The following is a 15,642-nucleotide window of genomic DNA, read 5'->3' on the forward strand; positions in this document are numbered from 1 at the left end:
AAGTCTTTTCATAGAATGTTGCTATATTTCTTATTTAGATTATTCTATTTTATGATCATGTGGCTATTATAAATGAAATATTTCCTTCCATTACCCTTTCTAACAAGCTTTTTATCTAAAACTTACATATATAGTAACAAAGGGAGTACAAAGTTAAAAATAGATTTTTAAGAAAAGCAAATTAATATTGGAGGACAATCTTAAGGTATCCATTGAAATAAATAAACTACTTAACAAATGCATGCAGATCAAACTGTTCCATATGACAAAATGACACAGAAGGATATTGCAAATTTGAAATACAATTTTAAAAAATCCAAAAACATATTCTGATGAGTGTCAAAAATATAACAAAAACTTGTAATGGTGGTTTCAAGACTTTAACATCCAAAACATTTTAGGGAGGCCATTAGCACCATACCCTATAAAACTATAGGCAGACATTTCAGCCAAGTTAACAAATCGAGAAGGCCACTTGTGTTAGAAATATCTATGAGAAGCCCTGCGTGGAAATTCTAGTAGTTCTCAGCTCTGTCCAATGCATTTTCCTCCTTCACAAGCACAGTTGCATATTCACGCATTATGCCTGCCTACGTGAAGGTCACCAAGAAAGAGCAAGTCCACATTACTCCTGCCTACATGAGGGTCACCAAGAAAGAGCAAGTCCACATTACTCCTGCCTGCATTAGGGTCACCAAGAAAGAGCAAGTCCACATTACTCCTGCCTACATTAGGGTCACCAAGAAAGACCAAGTCCGCATTACTCCTACCTACATCAGGGTCACCAAGAAAGAGCAAGTCCGCAATACTCCTGCCTGCATTAGGGTCACCAAGAAAAAGCAAGTCAGGTTGCACTTTGTGTTCTTGGAGAGTTCGCTGAACAGTGCAGAATATGAACTGAACTCTCACCTTTAGAAATTTGTTGTCTAAAAGAAGGAAAATCTGCTAAAAGCTTATTTCCCTGTCAGTAGCTAACTTGGAAAAATTAAGAGCAACCACACAGTGGAAAATGTACTTTTCAGTATCAATACTGTGGCAATATCTGCGAGTTATTCAGATATAAAAGAATATCTGTGAAATAATTTTTTCAAGTCCAATTTTCCTAACTAAAATGGAAAAGCTAGAAATATAATAAATGTCATGCTCATAGAGATGTACAATAACCATTTATAAGACTGAGACAACTAACAAATTCCAGGACCTTATCCTCTGACATCACAGTATTCTGTTTCAAGGGGGTAAAAAAAATACAATGACTATATGCATCAGGCTCTATTCTTGGTAATGAACAAATGCATGTAATTCTTTTCCCCACAGAGTTTATATTCTGGCAGCAGGGGATCAAAAAAATAAATAAATAAGCCTCCAGAGAGGAAAAAACGGTAATAAAGAAAACTATCCAATATTATTTCTCTGTAGGAATTCAATCAGGCTGACATGGTGAGGAGTGAGTGGCTGGCTACTCCTACTGAGGTTCTCAGGGAAGGTCTCCGGCCTGTGTGAGTCCTCAATGAAAAGTAAAAGCCAGCCATGGAGGGATCTAGGGAAGGACACTCCAGGTAGAGTGAACAGCCTGTGCAAAGGACTCAAGGCAGGAAAATACTTGATGTGTTTTAGGATCTAAAAGAAGGCCATTTTGGTTGAAGCTTTGTGGATGACGCAAACAGTTATTAGTTTCCTAGGGCTGCCATAAAATAAAATAAAAATCACCACCAACTGCTGGATTAAAGCAAAAGAAATTTTTTCTCTCACAGTTCTGGGGTCTAGAAGTCTGAAATCCCAATGTTGGCCCTGTCACACTCTCTCTGAAGGCTCCAGGGAAGAATCCTTTCTCACCTCTTCCTAGCTCCTGATGGTTGTGGGCACTCCTTGGATGTAGCTGCATCACTCCAGTTTCTGCCTCCATCCTCACAGGTCCATCTTCCTTCTGTGTGTGTGTCCAAACCTGCCTCTGACTATAAGAATGACCAGTCATTTGACTTAGGGAAGACCCTAATCCTCTATGACCATATCTTAACTCAATTACATCTGCAAAGGCCCTGTTTTCAAACAAGGTTATGTTTTCAAGTACCTGTGGTTAGAACTTCAACTTCCTTTTGGGGAAACACAATTCCACCAACAAAAGAAACTAATAAAATCTGTTAGGAACTAAATATAAAAAATATGACATCCACTAAGGTGGGTGTAAATGTATTCACAGTTTCTTTTGTGATAATGTAAAAAATATTTTCTTCTCTAAATGAAAAAAAAAGTGACCTCAAAGTTATACTGTAATTACCACCTCATGGGCACTTACCTCTGTCACAGAAGGTTATGTGCCTGCAACTCTCTTGATAACTTGCATCTTTTATCTACCCTATTTAAAAACACACATACCCAATGTTTTGCATATCATTAAAAGCAAGGAGACAATCAGTTATATGAGGCTCTTGTCAGTGAAGTGAGAATATTCCAATTCCTCAAGGGAGGTACATTTTATTCCTGGAACTTTGCTACGTAAGCAGCTTCTCACTTAGAGATTCATATTGACGGCGGCTGGAGTGGATATTATACTCACGGTTGAGGATTACATTCCACAGCAAGATTCAAAGCTTGTTCATAAAGCAAGTCAAAAAACTGAGTGAAGAAAGAGATTATTTTGACAGTTAAGATCATGTGATCCAGCCTGACTTCAATCTGTGCCTCCACACCATTCGCAGTTGCAAGACAGTCGTGTAAGGTCTCTCGTTGGAACTTCTGACTCTCAGCTGGGAGGAGAAGAACCTTGGTGAGGGGCAGCATGGGGTGGGGAGAGTTTCAAGTAGCCAGTATGTCTATCTAGCTCATTTAAGAGTGTCTACAGAAAAACCATGAAACAGTGACGAACAATAGTGAGTGCTCACTGTGTGTCAGGCGCTGTTCCTTGTGTTTAAGTGCTTGACTCATGTGATGCTGAAGCCTACCCTTGATGAAATACGGAGGCACAAATTGGCTAGGTGGCTTATCCTAGGTCGTGCAGCTAGAAAGTAACAGACCTGGGATTCAAAATCAGGCACAAATACCAGAGACTGTGATGCCAACCACCAACCATTCTGCTTGCGACAGCGTGGAAATTCACAATAATTTAAAAACATGAGCACATAACCATGGTTAAAACATATTATTATTCACTTGCTCAGTCATGAATACTTTCATGTCAGGTCTGTTTATTTATGGCAGGATCAGAAGAATCCAATCCAACAGTAAATTCCTATGAACACTCAACAAGCTCTTGAAGCTTGAATGCCACTGATTTGGATGCCGTGAATTAGGTGCACACTCTGGGTGCACCCATCACCTTTAAGAAGCCTTGCCTCAAACAGGATTCTCATCCTTCAAGTGGTAACACTTACTTTTTGTTCACTCCAACAACTTTAATGATTGTACTCTACTGAGCCGTATCCTGATTTAAAAGTTCACTAGATCTGAAAAATATCAACCATAACAATAAAACCAACAACAGGAGTGACCTGCTTCCACCTTTGTTTCAAGACTGGCATCAGCATGCATAGGGCTGCTGAGTGACTACGTTCAGATGCTCTGCTCTATGGCATTGCAGAGGCTCCTGAATCTCTCTGTGACAGTCTCCTTATCTATAAAATACCGCAGGAGTACAGTGAGAAATAAATAATAAAATATGAATATATAAGCACTTGGCACAGTACCTGGCATATGTAAATAATCAATAAATGACATGTCCGTTTTATTAGCCTGTATGTCTATCAGAAACAGGTTTTTTGGCTAAGTAAATTTATTGAGTACCCACTCTTAAAGTGCTCCTTAATAGAAAATAGAAGATGTTTATATTGAGGTTGAATATAAGCATCAATTATTGAAAATAATTATTCCTTACTATAAATTTATAATTTATTATTTTATTTATTATCTTTGTACTTTTCTAGCTCACTTATGCGTGACAGGATTTTTACCTAACACATACCAGTGTGTATGTGCGCGCGCGCACCACACACACACACACACACACACACACACACACACACACTGAATATGCAGGTAGACCTGTTTTGGCACAGTTTGCCTCTCCTTTTGCTTGATTTCTTATGGTGCTCCTCTCCAAGTCCTAGCAACTGATAATGTCTTTCTCCTGCCTACTGAAATTTAACTGCATTTCATCATTTTTCTTCAGAACCAAAAACATTTCTTCTCTGCTTTCAAAGCTGTTAACAAATCTGATGAAAATGTCCCTGTTAATAGCATGATGACAGAGCATTCCAACACCTATTTCTAGATCCAGATGATCCATAACAGTTTCAAAAATATAGAACGCTCTTGGTAGTCTCCCGGACACAATGATTTCACATCCATTGTATTTCCCAAAAGAGTGATTTTAATGGTGGGAATTTAAAGTCCCCCAAAATTGGAAATGGTAAAAGGTAGGATGAGAAAGGCAATTTGAAGAGGTTGTTAGGATTCTCCAGGACCATCCAATTTAATCTTTATATATTATTTTACTTTAGCAATAATCATATCTTTACACCAATTCAATAAAGGTACTTTATACTCAAGCATTGCCAAGAAAAAAGATTTTGTATTTTTAGCATAAAATGACAGAGGCGTTTTTAATCACACACACAAAAACCACATGACCAGCACCTAGTATGTACCCATTCAAACATTCATTTTCTGAAACAGCACCATGCAAGTGCCACAATGTTCGAGGCATCATAAATTACCATGTACTCCAGAATATAATACAGGGAGGGGCAAAAGTAGGTTTACAGTCGTCTGTATGGAAAATAATACCATAATTAATAAGTAATAACACAGGGATGAACTTTGTGTTCTACTCACAACTGGAAACCTGCTTTTGTCCCACCCTATATATGCCCTGTGGGCAAGGACCTTATAGTCCAATTGAGAAAGTAAAAGCAAAAAATAAGAGTGTTAATTTGTGTGGGCAAATGTTAAATTATTTTATTCACATTACAAGGACTCTGGATAGCTATCAATACCTTAAGTTTAACATATCCAAATTTAAATCCCATTATGTGCTATATAAAAGTTCATTTTCTCTGTATCCCATGTTTCTGCTCTTCTATTTGTATTACCTTCATGTGTCTTGCCTTTTTGCCTTCTATCCTTCTAACACAAATTGGACCATGAAAACAATTTTAAGTTCTACCTCCGTCATTCTGATTTTCCCTTTTATGATCTTTATGATATTTTCAATTGAACCTCAAAAATCCACAGGCATTACTTCATGACTGGGCAGTTATTTTATCTATTAGTCTAGCTTCTTGAAATAGGTGCAAACTCTTTGAAGTCAGGAACTACGTCTCTATTTTTTTGAGACATAGCTAAAAACATGCTACCAAGTATGTGCATACAATAGAATAGTGATAAACATATTAACTGATGAGAAAAGATAGAAAAGTAGCATATTTAGCTTCTACATTTTTCCTTGAGAGTGCCAAGCTTTACTTTAAGACACTCATGCTACAATATTTTATTTTTTCTCCTGTTAGTAGGTGCCCAAAATTCACTCAAAATATTAAAACTAGGTATTTTGGGTTCCATGAATTATTTTTAAAGTAGAATTATATTTTTACTGTTACTTGGCTAAATGATGTAAAATATATTAATTGCCTGAATAATATGAGCATAAATAAAAATGACTCACATCCACAAGAATAAACATGATTCAGTCACTAACCAAGTAGTTCCCTAGTACTTACAGGTAGCACCGATAGTCATGAAGCAACATTCTCGATATGTCACACTTCAGTGAAAATGATTGCAATCAGAATAGCAGGCGATTTAGTGGGCTCTGTTCCCATGATGATTAAGTCTGATTAAATTTCAACAGATTTCAGTGGATGGGCTTAGCAAAGATTGCCGCCACCCACATTTTCACATGTACTAGGATATATTCATGTTGTGTAATATTTCCATTGTATGACTTTTATTCCATAAATGGTATTTTAATAGAAGACTTTTCCATTAGTAAACAGGATGGTCTTGCTGACACATCTTTCCTTTAAAAATATACTTTGGCTGAATTCTAACAAAACCATTTTGAATGCAAAAGGGATGCTTTTCAAGCCAGATGGTTTATCTAATAGGAATGTTTTCTGATTAGAGAAACAGCAGTAGACTCATGATCACAGCAGGTGCCAAACTGATCCTGTAGTTTACATGAATTTGCAACTGAACAAGTCATGAACTAAAGGGAATCTATTTTATAACGTGCCTCTCAGACTATTCTGAGAGGAAGGGGAAATGTAAAAGATGCTACCATATCAGATGAAATTCATATATCGAATCATGATATGAATATGCCATTATTGCATTTGTGATAACAACATTTATTTGTATACTAAATTTTCTGAGTACATTGTGACTACTAATAAAATTTCAAAATAATAAAAAACTTGCAGAGTATTCTATGGTGGGATAATAATCTAAAGTTTATTTATTTAAAAATGTATCATGTTTTTTCTTTCTTTCTCGTTTTCCTTATTGCTTGTACCTGTATTCTTCCTTTGTTTCAAGAAGCAATTTTTTCATGTACTGGTATAAAGGGGAACAGGATATTAGTGGTATGATAGGCCCAACTATGCCTAAGTGTGCATAAATGTGCGCTTTCCAGGCCCTGCAGAGATGACATGGGAATGCAGATTCTGAAATGATGGAATTATTTCCTTTCAAGATAATGTAAGTTGTTTCTGGGTGCTAGCATGACTATTGGGGACATAAAAGTTTTTGCACTCACACACCCACACTCTGGCTCAGCCCATCTCATCCCAGTGCTTTGCTAAGACCACCAACCTGAAGCACCTGGGTGTGTGTAAGAGTCAGAGTGTGCCTTGTAGCCACACACCTACTTTCTTATCTCATTACATCAGCCAGTCTGTTTATTGGCTTCTTTGGGAGGAAATCAAAGTAAAAGTAACCCAGAATTCAGTCCAAGTCATCATTCTCAGTCATCCTCACCCCAGGCAAATTCCATGGTCTGTTCTAGAACAGTTGGTTAAACAGTAGAGATTGTTAGTACCTGGAATATGTTCAAATCAGAGATAAATTACCCAGAAGGATCATCATTTCCTAACTGTTTTAGTAATTCTATCATCTTATAAATATAATTATCTAAATTAATCCTCTCTCAAGCTGTTAAGCAAGCATCAAAACATGTCTAAGTAAAGTTAAAATGTAAGATCCCATTTTTTGATAAAATATAATGATTTGGCCAGTTGTTGTTTTTTCCTACATGGATTTGGTGTTATAGTAATCAGAATTTTACTGTGGTCCATTATTATAAGAATCTTTACTAGAGCAAATTCTTGTACCTTATATCATATAATTTCCTCTAATCAAACTCCTTCAGAATTTTTAAAGTACTTATTATTTTTACCACTTGCTTTGGCATCTATTCATAAACAGACTTGTAACCCTATGCTACATAACTATTTGATGTAGTAACTTTTGTTTTTATTTTTTGGTTGGCTAAGAGCATTTTCCATAGAGAAAATATATCTTCCATATTCTGTTCAATTCCTTCATAATTCTGTACTATGCAAAACTGATTATTAATGTGTTTATTTTATTAAATTTGTTAGGCTGCTTATAGGATGGTGGATTCTTTTGAAATAAAGACCTGTTTTTGACTCTGTGCTCTAGTTTTCAATGTCTGTAATAAAAGCTGCTCCAGTATTAAATAGCATTATAGCATCTCTCATGCTTTCCTTAGTGTATGAGCAAGTTGATGAAAACCTATACGTCCTTTCCTTTAAAATGTTTTCACTTTTGCTGCAGGTTGGTGTTTCTTAAACAAAATGAGGTGTGCAAATATCTTCTGCTCATTGTCGGTTCTTAATGAAAATAGTTTAAGTTCCCTCTTCATTTTAGTTATATATATATAAGCTTACACCAGGTTACCTGTACGGTCATTATAAACAAGGACTGTCAGGGGATTCCAGTGCCCACATTGCATGTCAGTTTGGAAATGAGTTGGTGACCTGAGGGAATACTTTAATGGCCCTGAGAAAATGAGAAAAGAATAGAGGTAGTTTCAGAACATTAATTATATGCTCTTTCTCCATTTATAATATGCATACTTAAGAAGTCAAGCTTAAAAGATGCTAACCTGTTCTGTTCCAAAGGAGGTTTCATGGTGATGTGAATGGAGAATACTAGAGGGGGAGCTGAGTCATCACCTGAGCGCAGGAGGGCCCATGTGCCAACTCAGACGGCCTGTGCTACGTCAGGCAGTGCCATTTTTATCCTGCAAACGCTGATTTAGCTGTGCGAAATAACATCGTCATTAAATCCATGTAATGTTAATTGTATTTTAAAATTCGTTAAATATATCTTGATGTATTTTCAACATTTATATAAAAATATTTTCAGCATTTCAGCATAATCAGGATTTTCCTTTCACATTCACTCTTCCAGGTAAACTTTGAAAATCACTAACCAATTTCCATGCTAAATTGTCAGTTGGTTCTGTTTCCTGTAGAACCCTGACCGATACCAAAGCCACAGTGTCAACCTGACTGGGTCCAAAAGGCCTTCCAGTTTCAGGAACACATATCATTGAACCAGCCCTGGCCAGTAAACAACCCTGAGGCTTTGGAGATAATGTCACCTTCACTCCTGAAGAGTTCCCTTCTATGGCCTCTGGTGATCCTTCCTGCTAAACAGAACTTGGTCAGGGCCATGTGAGTCCCCCCTATTAAACTCTAAATCTTCAAATCTCAGAGACTAGAAACTTAAGTCAGTGTTTTCCTTCTTAGCGTATCCATACCATCTTTATGCAAATTGTATGTTTCCAGTGTATATACATGCACTACTCTTCCCCTGTGTTGTTTTAATTAATATAATATGTTTGGTCTATGCCAGAGGCACCACACACTTTAAGTAATTTATTTTCAACCTTTCAACATATTTATGGTTTTCCTTACACAGTAACTCTTCCAGATAAACTTTGAAAATAGCTAACCAATTTCCATGCTAAATTGTTTATTATTGTGATTAGAGTTGTATTTGATGCACAGATTCATTTGCCACATATCAGTATCTTTATATTTTTGCACGTTTTATTTTAGTTCTTCAATAAAGATTTTCTTTCTTTTTCACAAAAATCTTAAGGATTTCATGTTTAGAAATTTTCTACATATTTTGTATTTTTATTAACTATAATTTTCTCTTAACATTATTTTACAGAGTATCACAAAAAAACCACCTATGTGTATGTTCTTACTTCAACTAGTTCTAATAATAGCTTATTTGAAGAGTTTATATTTCCTGGGTAGAAATGTAATTTACCCTTTACTGATGGCAGGTTTTTATTCCCTTTCATTTAAATCTAGTTTCTGATTGCATGGCCTTTGCAATATACTTGATTAAGTTCTGGTATTTTAAATTATTATTTAAGAAAATTTTTATTTCATTCAAATTTTTAAATATGTAGAATAAAATTTCTGATGGAGCCAATTTTAAATCAACTCTAATCTTTGGTTATGTCCCTCTTTAAGTACCAATTAATTTTTTCTCTTTGTTTCTAATCAAAATTATGGCTTGTCTTTCACTTTTGTTTTTAGTTTAAATATTTTTTTGAATACTTCTATAATTAAACTGCAGACTTATTTGGGTTTTATGTTTTCCTTTGGTGTCCTCTTACTGTTCCAGGATTCAAACCAGGCTACCCCAATACATACAGTTGTGCCACATTTCCACTGTGTCCTCTCATCTGTGGTAGTTTTTTAGTCTCTATTGATTTTCAGGACCTTGACGATCTTGAGGTGCACTGGGCAGTATCCTGTTGAGTGTCCCCAAATACAGGTCTGTCTCTTACTTTTTTCATGATTAGCTTGGTGCTATGGAATATCAGGAAGAATACCACAGAACGAAGTGCCCTTCTCATCACTAGTATTAGGGAGTAAGGATGCTTTCATCGCATCACTGGTGACCTTAACCTTCATCATTTGGTTAAGGTATTTGCCGGTTTTCTCCACTGTAAATTTAGCATGTTGCCCTTTCCTTATACAGTTCTTTAGAAGATATCAGCAAGTCTAGGTCATCTTCAATGGGGAGATGCAAGGAAGGAACAGGAATTAGCTTCACCTCATGGAGGGTGAATATCTCCATACATTACTTTGAATTTTTCTGTGAAAAACATTTGTTACTTCTCCCTCATTTAAATATTTTTTATATTTATAAAAATGTTTTATATTTATGTATAAATATTCTAAATATAAAAATATTTTATCTTAAAAATAGTTATTTTTAATATTAAAATTTTATAAATATGTCTATATTTATTTTCTTTCAGATGACTAACTTCCTAAAATCCCTCCAGAAATATCATCCATCTACCAAAGCTAAGTTTATTATCCCTAAGGCAGTAAGGAATACCACCTTGATAGAGTACTAGTGTTGTGTCTCAGAAAGAGAAAGTGAGAGGGAGGAAAACATGTTCATTAGGTTTTAGTGCCTGGACTGAATGAGTTTAAAGTGGATTTTACCAGAAGAGAAACTGAACAAAGTATAATAGTTTTAGATTGATGGTCACCATGAAATGAGGCTCTTAAAATGAGTCTTCATTAACAAGCCATTAGTCTTGCTTAAAAGCTATTTTAGGCCTGGCCGGGTGTGGCTCAACCTAGGATCCAGGCGATTGGGGTTCGATTCCCGGTCAGGGCACATGCCCGGGTTTCGGGCTCGATCCCCAGTTAGAGACGTGCAGAAGGCAGCTGATCGATGACTCTCATCATTGATGCTTCTATCTCTCTCTCCCTTCCTCTCTCTGAAATCAATAAAGATATATTTAAAAACAAAAAAAAAGCTATTTTAGTTGGTTCACCGTCTTACCTACCTTTCCTAGATAAAGTAATGGAATTATGTTTGCCTTTTCTCAGTATTTTTAATAGAGAGACAAAAGGTATGCTTAGATATAGTTTAACATAGTAAACATAGATTATGTTGATTTTGGTTCTCAGCATTGTTAGGGTATATTTTGTTGTTTTGCTAGCTCCTTGAGGTGAATGCAAGTTTCATTTATTGTCAGGTTTGTTAAAAAATGCATTTACTGCTATAAAATTCCTTTCAAGGATGATTTTAAAATACAATTTGGTATGTAGTAAGTTTCATTTCCAAATCACCTATAATTTAGTTTGATTTCCTCTTTAACAAAAATAGTAAAGAAAGATATTTTTAATTCTAAAACATTAATTTTGGCTATTTTTGCTTTTAAACTCTAATTTTATTGTACTGGTTTCAATTAACATAACATATGAATTTCGCTTGTATTTTATTCATTTTACTGCTAATATTCTATGAGTATTTTGGGGAAAAATTTGATAGTCTCTGTTTACTGGACTTTTAAAAACCTATTCTTGTGTGAAGTTCTATTTCTAATAGTTTTGCTCTATATTATTGGTGGCTATATGTTTTCAGTACATACATGCCTACGATGGGGACATCTTCCTGGTGGACTGTACCTTTTGCCTTTCTGTGCCAACTATTGTTGCTGCAGTTCTATAGCTCACCTGAGCCGCCAAGCTCACCACTGCTTGGACTCAGGGTCCCAGAAGGACTCTCAGGAAAACGTCTTCCTTGCTCTCGGTTTTCAGCTTCTATTTCCATCAGCAGGCACTCAGAATTCTCCACAGGACAAGCTGTTGTTTTTCAGAACAATCAAATCACATTCCATTAACAAAAATATCAGATGTCAGTCTGCAGAGATGTACCACCGTGACCATATTTTATTATTATGATACAGAACATTTTTACAGCTTATAATGAAGAGTCTGGAATAGCTTTTCTGATGGTGAAATCAGCTTTTTTTTAAAGATGAGTGATCCATCTTTTTTTAAAAAAGATGTCTTTATTGATTTCATAGAGAGGAAGAGAGAGAGATAGAAACATCAATGATGAGAGAGCCTTTGATTGGCTGCCCCCTGCTCCCCCCTACTGGGGATCGAGCCCGCAACCCGGGCATGTGTCCTGACCGGAAATCGAACAGCGATCTCCTAGATCATAGGTTGATGCTCAATGGCTGAGCCACGCCAGCTGGGCTGGAATCAGCTTTTTATTTACTTCGTCATATGGTTCATTCAAGAATAAAAGAGTCTGTCTTAAAGATATATCTGTTATCTCTATTTCAAAACAGAATCTTATTTCCTTTGAAGCATCACAAGAGTTACTGCAGCTTCTACTTTTTCCTTCAAGATTTCAAAGAATCCAGGGCCCACAACAGAATTCAATTTTAATGTAACCAGTCTTATATTCCCAGAAATCTCTAAGAAAGAAGTTTTTCGCAAGCTTCTTCTTAGCCCGTGGGAGCAATTTAATATAGTAAGTCAGCTCAGTCATTAGAGGCAGGTGGCACTTAACCAAGTCCTTATTATTCTGCCATTTACTGTGAGACCTTAAAAATGTACTTAATTTTTTTTACAACTAAATTTATTCAAATACAAAATGGGAATTATACTAGACCTTGTCTTATACCACTGTGCCAGGATTAAATTAGATAAAATCTGGAATGTCTGTTGCGAGCCCTTGGCACAAAGTGAGAACTCCAATACAAGATAGCTATTATTAGCAATGGAAGTTCAATCCTGAGATGATAAATATATGCCCAGCTTGCATATCTTATTCCAGAGATCATTACCTTTTCCCTGGGCAGAGATCACTGTTACACCTAGAAGCAAGGGCCAAGGGCCCATCAGTATCTGGAAAAGCACATGGAGTAACAGAAGACAGGGTACAGGAAGCAGGTGCTGAGTGATCCACTTAATTCTGATGGATGGCATGTGTCTGGCCTGGGGCTATTTTTAACTGGCCCAGCAAAATTGCAGCAGATCTTACTCTCTAGCCTCTTAAAGGCACTGCCAGGATCAGGATTGATGGAAGTTTTGTAGAAAAGTGTTTGGTATCCTTTCTGGCCAAGTATTTTTCTTTAATCATGACTTAAATCTCCTGTCACATTATTTAATGATATGGTTTGTTTTCACTATGCACCTGCCCATTATAATACAAACAGTGAAAAATATGTTGCAAGTGCTACCTGCTTGTTTTCTTTTTTATATTCCTCAGGTTTCTGAGAGTTGGATGCTGCCTCACACCAGCAAGATGAGTCAGCAGAGGTAGGTGACCACAAGTGCACACTTCAAACAAAACCCATCCCCTGCATTATGCTCCTGGCAATAAATGTCCGCCTTTCAAGCCTCTTATGGCCCATCCAACACTATTCAGGGAAGGGAATTTTGGGAAACACAATCCCAGATTAGCTCAATTGACCCAATATAAACCATATAATCTCTAACCGGCTGTGTTAGGCACCACAACTCAACACACAAAGCAAAATCTCTTGATTCCTATTATTTTCTGACTCAACTTCCTTGTTTTCCAATGTTTCTTATCGAAGAAAATGGCTCCACCACTATGTATTTGCTCAGGATTAAAACACTGCAATCACGTTTCATTCTTTTTTATCACTTAAACTTCATATCTAATGCCCTTGTGATTAATAGTCAGAGCAAAGGGTAATCGGAGCTGCCTCAAACATATGTTCTTATTTTCACTCTGCTCACCACCTCCACCACCACCAACAACAACCCAATAGAAATCATTATCATATCTAAGAGGGACAATTTCTGTAGCCTCCCAACTTGCCTCATTGCTTACTGTCTTGCATCTCTCAATCTATTTTTCCCATAGCAGCAAGAATTATAATATTAGGTGGCAAATCAGATAATGTTACTTCTCTGTTCAAAACCTTTGCATAATTTCCCATCACACTTAGAATAAATTCTTCAGTCTCATTTTGCTTATAAGTCACTACTTGGCCTTATCCCTAGCTTTCTCTGTCTTCATTCCCTACCATTTTACTAGTTACCTACTTCACCTCAGCCACAATATTTCCCTTGCTATTCCTTAACTACTGAGAGTACACTCTTGTCTCAGGTCATTTGCACTTGCTGTTCCCCATCCCAAAATACTATTCCTCCACATACTTGCATGGCAGGCTTACTTGTCCACTTGAACAGCTTTCTGTTTCTATATCCTTGTACAGAGTAGCCTTTCTGCTTATATCTCCACTCCAAAGAGACATTTCTTTTCCTTAAAACAGCATCCATGTCTGTCTATCCAATTACCCTTCTTTATTTTCCTTCATAGAGCTTACTACTCCCAATCTTGTGTTGTATTTTCTATTTTATTATTTATCCCTCCCCATACTAGGATGTAAGTTCCATGAAAGTGGGTCTGGTCTGTACTATTTACTCTTGACTGCCCAACATTTATAACACAGCTTGCCTCACAGTAGACACCGATCAAATAAATACCCTGTTTATTATCAGGAATAAGTTTGTTTTCTCTTTGTAGTGATTAGAGTACATTCTGCTGAGAGGCCTAATAGAAACTATGCTTTATGGGACTGACGCAGGGCCATTAGATAGATTTGTGCAGCTTCTGCACTTCTGAATGCCAGGGGCATCCCTTGGACTTGCCTCATATACAAGCTCTGCAGCTGTTCCCATTGGCCCTGTAAACAAGAAAGAAGAAAGGGCTGTGCAGATGCCCAACCTGGAGGCTAACAGAGAGGACCAGGGAAAATTGATAACTTTTGGAAAAGTATAGTAATAGCAACCTTAAGTCCACTGCTGATGATATGACCATGCAAGTGCTAATACTAGAAACTATGATTTTTATTGAAGTCACTTTTCTTCCCAAATAAGTTAAGTATAAGAAGTGCATAATCATAGGCCAACAAAATATGTGTGATTAATATTTAATAAGTAGAATGTGTCGGCTCAACAATATCATGTTAGGTAGATAAGGTTAAATAATATATTAAATTGAGTTTATGAAATGTATTTAGAGAGATAAACAGAAATGGCGATCACTGATATAAAATTAAGATGTTCATATTATTTCTTTCTCTCTACACTTTAGGAAATTTGTGAATTTTGGAAGTTTCAGGAAGAGAGAAATATTCTGTATGAGTTTTGGTTTGTTTGTTTATGTGTTTTCATCCATCCCCATGCAATGAGCAGATAGAGATTTCAAATTTATATGTACTTTGAAGTTATCAGAACACAGAAATCATCAATTTTAAGGTCTTCACCTCTTTTTTATTTCTACTGTTCCTTAGGTCATTTTGTGCCCTGGACCATTTAACTCCCTCTTTCCTAGGTCTCTATCACTCATCTCAGATCTCTCTAACTTCTCTACTCTGACATTTTACCTCTACCTTCTTCCCATTAAACCAACTACAAGGCTCACAAATCATGGCCTCTGGGCATTCATTTATCTTCTACACTTCAGTTTCATCACCTATAAAATAAAAATACTACCAATTTTTTATGTATTTTACAAATATAGTATGGCATGAGGCAAATTACATATATGGAGAGTGATGAAGTATGCTATGAGATTATCTGAAGGTAAGGAAATTGAAGGAAGCTAAATCACCAAAGGAGATGCCACCAACAGAGGAACAAGGCCAAGCAAGGGCCTGAAGACAAAGACAAAGAGGCGACAGTGGGAAGCAGGTGATGGGGAAAGCGGCTGTATATAATAGCTTAAGGGGACAGTAGGGAAATTAATGGGGCATCTTGTGAAACTGAGAGTAAATATAATCTCTTTGCCCATCACGGAGAG

General features: G+C 36.5%; 1 protein-coding gene across 3 annotated transcripts in view; it reads right to left on the reverse strand.

Moving 5' to 3' along the window:
* LOC148092937 (uncharacterized) overlaps positions 1–15,642 on the reverse strand; it is a 205,856-nt gene that overhangs the window by 118,107 nt on the left and 72,107 nt on the right. The window contains exons 3-6 of one of the 3 annotated variants that reach the window (XM_087818338.1): positions 11,526–11,654; positions 8,123–8,278; positions 7,915–8,016; positions 6,106–7,033 (exon numbers count right to left, since the gene is read on the reverse strand). The exons of the other annotated variants lie outside the window; for them this stretch is intronic. Of the exons in view, the coding sequence (XP_087674464.1) occupies positions 8,256–8,278; positions 11,526–11,654 (152 nt within the window). The 3' untranslated portion in view covers positions 6,106–7,033; positions 7,915–8,016; positions 8,123–8,255. Of the gene's footprint in view, positions 1–6,105; positions 7,034–7,914; positions 8,017–8,122; positions 8,279–11,525; positions 11,655–15,642 lie in introns of those variants that run through there. 3 annotated transcript variants of the gene reach the window in all.

This window comes from Miniopterus natalensis, chromosome 6 (genome assembly GCF_054644295.1).
Source record: "Miniopterus natalensis isolate mMinNat1 chromosome 6, mMinNat1.hap1, whole genome shotgun sequence".
Lineage (NCBI taxonomy): Eukaryota > Metazoa > Chordata > Mammalia > Chiroptera > Miniopteridae > Miniopterus > Miniopterus natalensis.